This window comes from Musca vetustissima, unplaced genomic scaffold (genome assembly GCF_032173495.1).
Source record: "Musca vetustissima isolate MV318-11 ecotype Yass unplaced genomic scaffold, APGP_CSIRO_Mvet_v1 utg252857, whole genome shotgun sequence".
Taxonomy (NCBI): Eukaryota; Metazoa; Arthropoda; class Insecta; order Diptera; family Muscidae; genus Musca; species Musca vetustissima.
In genome coordinates, this window is record NW_026880049.1 from 11,081 (window position 1) to 21,973 (window position 10,893).

The following is a 10,893-nucleotide window of genomic DNA, read 5'->3' on the forward strand; positions in this document are numbered from 1 at the left end:
TTTTATTTCGTTTTTATTTTCTTTTGTTTTTATTTTATTTAAAGGTGTGATATTGTGACAACATATTTAGCGTTATGGTAAATGGTATCTCTCCGAGTAATTTATATGAATATGTTTTTTATTTTCATTTTTTTTTTCTTCTTCTGAAAGGTTTTGGTATAATTGGGATTTAACCTTTTATCTTCTTCGTCTTCTTCTCTCTACTAAGTTTCTTGTTTAATTTAGTTTTTTTATTTATGAGGTGTGTTGTTTTTTATAATATTTTTTTAATCATTCTTTACTATGTTGCTCCTCCCCTTCTCTGTGGCGGATGATTTACGTACCATTGGCTTTTGGTAACGGTCGCACTAAATATAATTTTTCGCCCTGTTTATTTGTATAGATGGGCGCTCTTTGGTAATGATCTACTAGCTGATCTAGAGTATGAAACTTACGTTGGCCTATGCAGTACATATTGTTCTCCACATGGACACGGAAATGTTTGTTGCGACCGGGAGCCTTTAGAGAAACCGAATAGTCACCCATCTGAAAAAAAGACACATACCAAAAATATTAATTATATATTTTACAAGTATCAAAAAATTTTACTTACATTGGTCTCACTATCCCGTATTAGAAAATCGCCATCATGTCCGTGCTGATTCAGTACCGTATCACATTGACTGCGTGTTATGGCTCCATAATACCATGATTTACCAGCTAAATTTGGTCGTTCCATGGGTGGCGGTGAATTTTGTGGCATACCATCGGCCCGACGATCAATTGAATCACCATTGGCATTGGCTGGATTATTACCATTGCCCGCAGCACCACCATTATTACGATACGGGGTACTTAGATATTCATTTAATTCTTGTAAATAATTGCGTGGAACTAAACCGACTTGACCTTGATTATTGCGTGCCTTATACCAATCGGGATCGGAGGCTGGACGATCCACAATCTCTAAACGATCGCCTTTTTCGAAGGAGAGTTCTTGATCGTTATTGGAATTGAAACTATATAAAGCGACCTATATATGAGGGGGGAGAAAAAGAAAAAAAATTCGGTAATTAGTAAAAGAATAAAAAATATGATAAATATGATTCGGACATTTTGCAAGTCTCTAGAAGTGAAGTGATTCTTCTAATCTTTCATATAACAAAAGACCTAACCTTTAAAGGTATTTTAAAATTAAGAAACCTTTTTAAATTATAGTACTATAAGACCCTAAACTGTTGATGTATGGAAATAGTTTAAGAAATTCGTACTTATGTATATGGAAATTTCGAACCGAATATTCTTGTTTTGTGTCTCAGAAGGTATAATTATATGGGTGAGAAACCTAAATGCTGGCCGATATATTTAATTATGGTCAGGTTCGAGTTTTTTTATCACTATTTCCTTAGAAAGCGGAATGATTACAACCGATGGCTAAAACATCTTAGAATTCCATCATTTGTAGGTTAAAACTGAATATTTCGAGTAAGGACTATCCCCTATACTATGGTAGAAAACACCTATATAGGGACAACCCACACACTATATTTAAAATTTTTGGTGGAGAAATTTGGTACTCAAATAAGAACCCATTGTACCAAATTCCAGCGAATTCGGTTGAAAAACGCGATCAAGAACCGCAAAATATCAAAAATTGGTCGGTATCCTTATATGGGGGCTATGCCTAAACGTGGACCGATATTGTCCATCTTCGAACATGACCTGCCTGCAGACAAAATACGACTCTATACTCAATTTTGGCGAGCTATCTCAATTCCTTCAGGAGATTACAACAGACGGAATATTTCGATGAGTTACAAAATTGACAAAATTAATATACCCTCCATACTATGGTGGAGGGTATAAAAACACAATGTTTTATTCCCTAGACCTTCGAAAGCCATATGCTGAGGGTATATATTTGTCCGCAACGCTTTAGAATATAGAAACAAATCTTTATGTCCTCAGGAGGAGGGGGAGAACATATCAGGTATCTTCATACATAAGTTCCTCCGCCATTATTTTAGAGAATGGAGATTTGTGGTATAAGTTCCAGAGATACAATGCCATTGTGGCTGTCCTGTGTCCTCCATATCCTCACTAATCCCATATTTGAGGTATATACCCACCAAAATGGAAATGGACTTCATAAATCAAGATGATTTTCCGATGGAATTCGGGATTGTATCTATTATTTCAAGGATCCAATCCATCAATCAACATATAAACTGAAGACTTTCTATATGCGGAAGTACTTCTAATATAATGAAAAATACATTTTCAAACGTCGTCAATGAACTGATAACCCTTTGGAGGTCTCTTATAGTTCTTAAAGAAAATATCGATTACCATAAGCCCTTCCAAAGATCCATGTAGACAAAACATCAACAACGTGTCCTTATACATGATTTGCAGAAAAAAATCTACATCTAGATAGCATGAGCACTTAGTGATCTTCTATAGATATACAATTTGTTTCTACAAATCCACGAGTTCCAAGAACTAAAAATATCAACTCTCCTTTCGAGTTTTTTTTTTATTTATATCAAAATAATTTCTCTCATTTTCATACTCACCACTATATCTAATACATTCTCAGCCATTGCATATGTATGTATTTCACCATCATTATCACAATCTTCGGTTGTGTAATTGCTTGGAAACCAGCCAACGGCATTACCACTTTGTCCCCGCCACCAGCCATCATTCGATTTTTCCAATATCAATATTCGTGTACCCTTGGTCAGTGATAGTTCATCGGGCTGTTGGGCTTGGTAATTATATTTAACAATAGCTGAGCCGATAGCCTCTGATGGATCGGGTGGCAGTCTTCGTGACATTGTTGGACTTTCGATTTGTCTTGATGGCGAACAATTGGGTAGGGTTTTGGAGCCGGAACCCTTTTTCACTTTTTTCTTAATACTGCAAAAAGAGAGGGGGGAAACGAGTTAGTAATTTTTTTTTTTGCAATAATTTTAAAGTAGAATTATAATAATGTTTAACCCACTTTTTTTAGGAAACTAATATGTTTTATTATGGAAGACATTTATTTATGTCCATAGACGATTTTCGTAGTCCTAATAGTACCTCAACATTTTCGGTATTTTGTGGTTTTTTGAGCATGTTTTTCAATTGAATTCACTTAATATCGGCACATTGTGTTCTTATGGGATACCAAATTTTCAGACTAAAAATTATCAATATCGGTATTTTTTTTCGGGAAGACCCCCATATAAAGTTACTCCCAAAATTTCGGTACTGTCCTATATAATTTCTTAAAATAACCTCAACCTCATGGCTAATGAGGGTATATACATTTTGAAAGGGCAAAAATGTGCCTCATTGAAATATTGATTTTAGACTCAATGTAATATTTCTTCCAAACTTAACTAAAGTTTAAAGATGGGGAATATCGGTCCAATCCTTCTGGGTACTTCCCCACAATGTGAAATTGAAAGAACTTAAATATGTGATTTAAACCGACTACTTAAAATCGGACGAAAATATATAGGAGCTTATACAAACTTCAGTACATTGTACACAAACTTGGGTCTTTAGTGTACAATTTACATTAAATAGGACGAAAATATATATGAGAACTATAGCTAAATCTTAACCGATTTTCCCGAAACTTAGCACACGCCATTCTAGTCTCAATTCAGTTCGATATGCCAAATTTCGTGCAAATTGAATGATATAAAGGGACTTTGGTACACCATTTTCATAAAATCTGATGAAAATATATACGGGAGCTATATCTAAATCTGAACCGATTTTCACGAATCTTAGCACACGTCATTCTACACTTCATCCAGTAGACTATGCCAAATTTCGTACAAATCAAAAGATGTATAAGGGCTTTGGTGCACCATTTACATTAAATCGGACGAATATATATATATATATATATATATTTCTATATCTATATCTGAACCGATTTCCATGAAACTTAGCACACGCCATTCTGGACTTAATTCAGTGTGCTATGCCAAATTTCTTGCAAATCGAAGGTTATATAGGGACTTTGGTGCACCATTTACTTAATATCGGACGAAACTATATATTAGAGCTATATGTAAATCTGAACGGATTTTCTCGAAACTTGGCACACGCCATTCTGGAATCAATTCAGTACGCTATGCCAAATTTCGTGCAATTCGAAGGTTATATAGGCACTTTGGTGCACCATTTACTTAAAATCGGACGAAAATATATATGGAAGCTGTATCCAAACCCAAACCGATTTCAACAAAACTTGGCACACGCCATTCTAGTCTCAATTCAGTATGCTATGCCAAATTTCGTGCAAATCAAAAGAAATGTAGGGGCGTTAGTTCACCATTTATACAAAATCGGACGAAAATATATATGGGAGCTATATCCAAATCTGAACCGATTTTCACGAAACTTAGCACACGCCATTCTACACTTCATTCAGTACGCTATGCCAAATTTCGTGCAAATCGAGAGTTATATAGGGACTTTGGTGCGTCATTTGCTATAAATCGAACGAAATTATATATGGGAGCTATATCTAAATATCAACCCATTTCCACGAAACATAGCACACATCATTCTAGACTCATTTCAGTAGGCTATACCAAATTTCGTGTAAATCAAATGATATATAAGGACTTTGGTGCACCATTTACATTAAATCGGTAGAAAATATATATGGGAGCTATATCTAAATCTGATCCGATTTTCACCAAAGATCCAAAAGATCCGAATAAGAATGGATATAAAATTGTCTTAGCTATTTTGAAGCAAGTCAAGTTTAGAAATGCACAGTTTTCCAAAGGAAACCAAAGACGTCTAGGAAAATTTGTGACACATATTTCGAAATGTACGAACTTCCAAGGCAGCAATTTGATTCGTCATGTGTTTCAATGGGCCAACAACGACTGTCACCTCAGTCGTTTGTGTAATATACTCTTGTACTGATATATATAATAATTTCTATAGAAATTGAAAGCAATATTTTAGGAAATGGATTTCTCAATCAATAAAAACGCAGAGTTAGTAATAATACAAGGTCTTTGGTTTCGATTTACAAATTATTGTCTGCTTAATTGATTTTTATATGACGTTTCTTATCACATGATCATATTTCAGTTCAGAATTTTCAGCAATTCATTGACTTAATGCTGAGGGGTGGGATTAGACTACACAAAATTTCGTCATTATGTTCTCAGTATATTGAATCTTTAAAAGTAATTATACAGATTCAAGGTCGTTGGTTTCGTTTTACAAATTATTGTCTGCTTTATTGAATTCTATATGAAATTTGTTATCAGCTGATCCTATGTCATTTCAAATATTTTAGAATTTCTGTCAGTGACTCAATGTTGAGGCGGGGTTGCTTAGAGTACAACAAATTTCTTTATTCGTTCTCAGTATATTGAGCCGTTGGGGTAAATTTGATAGTGTTTTTGTTTATTATCAATTAAAATATATTTTGTTTCTATTATTGCAACAAATATTACGTAACAATATACAATCAAATACAATAACTGGGACAGATGTCAACATATCACACAGAAAAAAATAATTTTTGAAAAAAGGGAGGAATTTGAATGATGTCTTTCTCGCTCTCTCTGGGTTATTGGGGGTTTCATCACCATTATTGTGCCACGCGAGTTCATAAAAAAACTTAACTCAACTGAACGACCGAACCGAACGAACCACTGAATAAAAAACAAGCAAAGTAAAAGCCCATAAAAAACAACATAAGCTTCAGGAATGGTTTATTGCTATTATTATTATTCGTCTAACGAGCAAGGAGGAGGATGAGGAGGAAATTTAACGCTTCATAAGTATACGTTTTTGGTTTTTTTTTTTTTTTTTTTTGCGCCGAAGTAAGATAAATCGACAGAGACACACGCACGCACCGGCAACAATAGGGGTACTACAACTAAAGTCTAAATGATGAACTTCTTCAAATGAAGTGTTGCACACACACAGTGGGGGAGCTGCTGTTGCTATTTGTCGTTTGTGTACTTTTTTGTTGTTGTTGTTATTGTCTGGAAATGGAAATGTTGAGGGGAGATGGGAGGACAAGCAGCGAAACACATCAGAACAATAACAATATGTTTTTTTGAAGAATTCATTGGCAGCTGCGATAACAGCCAGAGAACCCCGGGGGAAAATACATAATGAACAGACAACATTTGTCTCAATAGATTAACAAAAACAAAAAAATCATACGTGAATTTTGAGAAAAAAAGTGTGTGATGGCTTATTGTAGGCAAAAGTATATATACATACATAAAACAAATTGCAAATTAAATTGTGTTATAAAGTAATAATAATTTAGCATTAAATAAATTAAATAAACAATTATAATACATACATAATTACATGGCAAATATATACACACACATACAAGATAATAATCAATAAAAATATACATATAATGATAATAAAAAAACATTTTGCAACTTAATAAATTGAACCAAAAAATCGAAGCAAATAAGCCAAAAGCTATAAAGTAAGGAAGAAGAAAAAAATAAGAAATACACTTGTTTTGTGGAATGAAACTATGACATGGGTAAAAGAAAACAAATATTGGATTAGTGATTATAGATTGGTAAGATATATTTATTTATTGATGGTTTACTACTCACCTATCGAAGAGTGATGGCTTTTCCTTTTTCACATAATTACTGGGCACATATCCGGATAAATTACGACTGTTTTGTACACGCCACCAATGTTTGGTATCATCTAACAGCAGATAACGTTCATTTTTTCGCAAATCCAATTCTTGTGCTCCCTGTGCTGCATAATCGTATTTGGCTACTACGTAGCAAACGTCTTCTTGTGATTTTCCTGGGAGGGGTAAAAAAAGACGGGAGATTAATATTTTTTTCTAAAATAATAAAAATTATAAGAAGAGTTAAGGCAAAATAGAAGAATTAATTCAATACGAACTACTATCAAAATTAAGCAGACTTCCTAGCCTCTTTTTTAAATAAGAACCTCTTTTAATGTTTCTACACAAGAGAAGGAAACTAATGTATGGGTTCTAATAAAACAAGTAAAAATTGTTTCCCCAGCCCATGGTTGACCGAGCGGCTACGGAATATAAGGTATATGTTTTTAACAAATAATTGACCATCTGTGGAGCGGTAATTTGGAAAGAGTGGACCGATGGGTCCCATCTTCAGGGATGATGTAGTATTGTAAAAAGTATTACGATTTGTAAAATTTGGATCAAATCGAAAATTTCATTCGTTTGATATTGAACTAAAATTTTTTTCAAAAATTGTGAACCTTTGTGGATGAGATTTATGAGCCGAAATAGAGATTTTAACAAATATTCTAAGTATTTTGTCAGATCCCTTTCACAGTGTAGAATATGTGATGTTCTGCATATAATTATGACGATAAGAAAATCTGGCAAAAATAAAGTTTTCAGTTCATTCCAGACCCTCAAATAACCAGAAGAACATGATATATTGGACCCAGTGCCACATTTTACAGTTTATCATATATCGACTAGTTGAGCCAATCTAGACATGTGTGACCATATCCGTATAACTTGTATGCAATATACAGGGAAATTTATCTAATATCTAGAATATAATTACAATATAGTTGTAATTTTTGAGGTATATTTTTAGGCGCAGTAAAAAATAGAAACATTGATTTTTCAAAGAGTATTTTTCTAGCGATGAACCTGGCGCCAACAAATAGGTAATGGGTGTTTTGATGATGAATCGGCCAATTTAATTCCACTTTTTAAAAAATCGTAACTTTAAGTGTCCAAAGGCATTGTTATAGTCATAATTTTTTTAAAAAATGTTTCCTGAATAATCATGATTAACGTAGTTATGAATTTAGGCAGTTAATCTGAGACATACTCCAGAAGGACATAGACCGAAGAAATTGACAGGGGAGTAATTGGCTTTCAAAGTGATACCGATTATACAGATTAGCCGGTCAAATGGACCAAAAGTTTTCTGTAAAATGTGACAAAATTTGCATATTATGACGAATATGCTTCCTGCGGAAAGACATGTTCGGATAGGTGGGCAATCTATACTAATAAAAGAGTAAACTGATTGACCGACTGACTGACGGATTTAACGATTCATCAACGCCCAGACGAAACGACTGAAGCTAGAATCTCGTAATTTGGGGAGAGTTTCACTCTTGATCCAAAGGTGACAGATAAAGCTGGGTTTTCGGAAATTCCTACTAGAACGGTACGAAAAGTACTAAATGTGATACCATTTGTATTTGGCGAACCGGTAGAGCTAGAACTCTTAAATTTTAAATGATGGTCACTGATGGAGTGAAGATTAGTTATAGCAAAGGGTGTTTTGAACATTCGAACTATAAGTATGCGAAAAGTAGTAAAATGTACTAAATTTGGTACAATTTCGTAGCATGTAAATGGAAAGAGCTAAAAAATTTGGAAGGCGAATTAGGGTTGAGAAGTAGGATCGATATAAAGAAATGGTTTTGAAAGCGTTTACTCATGTGTACGAGTAGTACTGTATGGTACGATATTTGGTACAAATTTCATTTGGAGGCACAAATCGAGCTGGAATCCTGAAATTTGAAATTAACAATACGAAAAGTACTAAATCGTACTATAATTGGCACAATTTGGATTTGGATGAACCGACAGAGCTGGAACAATGAAATTTTGAGCTAGGATCATTGTTGGTGTGTAGGATTAGTGTATGTAGGAAATTTTGGAAATTCGTACTAATGTGTACTATATGGTACCAAATTTGGATTTGGGTGAACCGATAGAGCTGGAATCTTGACATTTGGAGTTAGGAGCATTGTTGGGGAGTTGAAATGCGCTATTTAGGAAGTTTGGGAAATTCCTACTAATGTGAATTAAATTTGGTACAATTTAGATTTTTAGTGAACCGATGTAGGAAGTTTTGGAAATTTGTACTAAATGGTACCAAATGTGAATTTGGGTGAACCGATTGAGCTGGAATTTGACGTTAGGATTATTGTTGGGTTGTAGGATTGAGTTTTGTAGAAAATTTTGGAAATTCGTACTAACGTGTGAGCTGATAGAGCTGGGATTCTGAAATTTGGTGTTAGAATCATTGTTGGGGTCTAAGGTTGTGGTATGTAGGAGGTTTTGGAAATTTGTACTAAATGGTACCAACTTTTGATTTGGAGAACCGATAGAGCTGGAATCTTGAAATTTGAAGATAGGATCTCTGTTGGGGTGTAGGATTGGGCTATGTAGAACTTTTCTGGAAATTCGTACTAATGTGTACTAAATGGTACAAAATTTGAAGTTAGGTGAACCGATAGAGCTGTAATGCTGACATTGGGTAACCAATTTGGATTTGGGTGAACCTATTTTTGAAATGGTTATTTTGTCGAAATAAGTACTACCTAAATAACCTAAAAGAATAACACTTCCAACCGATTTCATATTTGTGGTCGAATTTTCATCTACCCAAAATTTTTGGGGGAACGTTATTCTATTTTCCTTGGATTTCAAAAACTAAAATGAGCGAAGAAAATTTATAGGTTAGAAAACAAAAACATGTCAATATAACCATGCTTACCGTGCTTCATGTTGCCCGCCATTGATTGTTGACCACCACAACTGGAATTGCCACTACTGCTGCCGGCACTATAATCGCCACTATTCGACGGCACTTGACTGAAGGTTACACTTTTGTGTTGGGCACTACACGATGAGGCGGTCGAGAGATTCCGTTGATGATGCTGTGAGGACGGTGGTAGTGGTGGCTGTTGTTGTGATGATTGGGATGGATGAGGATAACGGGTCTGATGGGCCGGTGAAGCTGGCGTTGTTGGATATGATGACTGTTGTTGTTGGTTGGGATAATAAGATGATCCCGCTGTTTGTTGTTGCTGTTGTGTTTGAAAGTTTTGATGTGGCAGTGGTTGTGGCTGTTGGTGATGTTTTGGTAGTTGTTGTTGCTGTTGATGTGTTGTGTTGTTTTGTGTTAATAAGGGTTCGGGGACAGTACGTGTAAAACGTTGAGGGTATTCCAACATTCCAAGAGAACTCCCCTAAAATGGATTTAGAGGAGAGCCGAGAAATGCAAAAATTTTGTTTGGTTTGGTTTTGGGTTCGTGGTGGGTTGCGGTATTTTTTTCGAGGTATATTGGTTGGTATCCAAAATCCTCCGCCGCCGCCGTTGTTTGAATTAACGTCTCTTATATGGGTTCCAAATTAATGTGACTTCTGGTTATCCAAAATGTTGGGAAGGAAGAAAAAAGAAATGGAAAAAGAGAATTGATTTTCAAAATTCCGTATTCTTCTTCTTTGTTCCAATAATGTGGTTTTGGTTTTTCGTTGCTGATTTTGGATGATTGGTTTGGAAGTACTACTTTCCAAAGGAGAATGTCGATAATGTTGCTGATGATAATGGTGATGATGAGGTTGTTGTTTTTGGATGATGTTGCTTGGTCGATTATCCTTCTATGACGGGGCAATCCAATTCTTTGTAATGATCATCGTCTAAGGACTGTGAAGGCCAATGTTTATACATTTCTAATGTGTGTGCATGAGTGTGTGCGTGTATTTGTGTGTGTGAAAGAGAGCGCAAAACCCAAATCAGCAAAAATCATAAGGAATCAACAAGCAACAATTCAGTTCAGAAGTGATGAAGCGAAACCGAAAAATAGAAGATGAAGAAATAAAGAAAAATTAATTTTAATGAAAAAAATCCAAATTAAATTAAAAAAATATATATTTTGTAATAAAAAAGCACAAATCAAATATCAAATATGGCAAAAATTTAAAATTTTGTTTATCAATAAAATAATTGGTGAAATATTTAAAAATTTGAAATATGAAGATGATAATGATATTAGTTTGTTAATCTTAATACTAAAAACAAATTAGATATATTAGTTTTGAATATTGTTTGGATTAATGGGTTAATTTATTTATTT

General features: G+C 34.4%; 1 protein-coding gene across 1 annotated transcript; it reads right to left on the reverse strand.

Annotated features, from left to right (window-relative positions):
• Window positions 1-315: 315 nt before the first annotated feature.
• On the reverse strand, window positions 316-9,721 carry LOC133325384 (cytoplasmic protein NCK1-like). The gene is made up of 5 exons (XM_061534154.1): window positions 9,531-9,721; window positions 6,606-6,810; window positions 2,556-2,901; window positions 593-1,012; window positions 316-525 (listed from the first exon to the last, which is right to left on the reverse strand). Exons 1-5 carry the CDS (start codon window positions 9,550-9,552, stop codon window positions 316-318), a joined length of 1,203 nt encoding a protein of 400 aa, XP_061390138.1. The 5' UTR covers window positions 9,553-9,721.
• Window positions 9,722-10,893: the final 1,172 nt, after the last annotated feature.

Coding starts and splice junctions, on each gene's coding strand:
- LOC133325384 (XM_061534154.1), bottom strand. CDS start 9,552: ATGGCGGGCAACATGAAGCACG. Junction 2,902..6,605: donor AAGCCATCACTCTTCGATAG/GTGAGTAGTAAA, acceptor CTCTTTTTGCAG/TATTAAGAAAAAAGTGAAAA. Junction 526..592: donor TACGGGATAGTGAGACCAAT/GTAAGTAAAATT, acceptor TCTTTTTTTCAG/ATGGGTGACTATTCGGTTTC.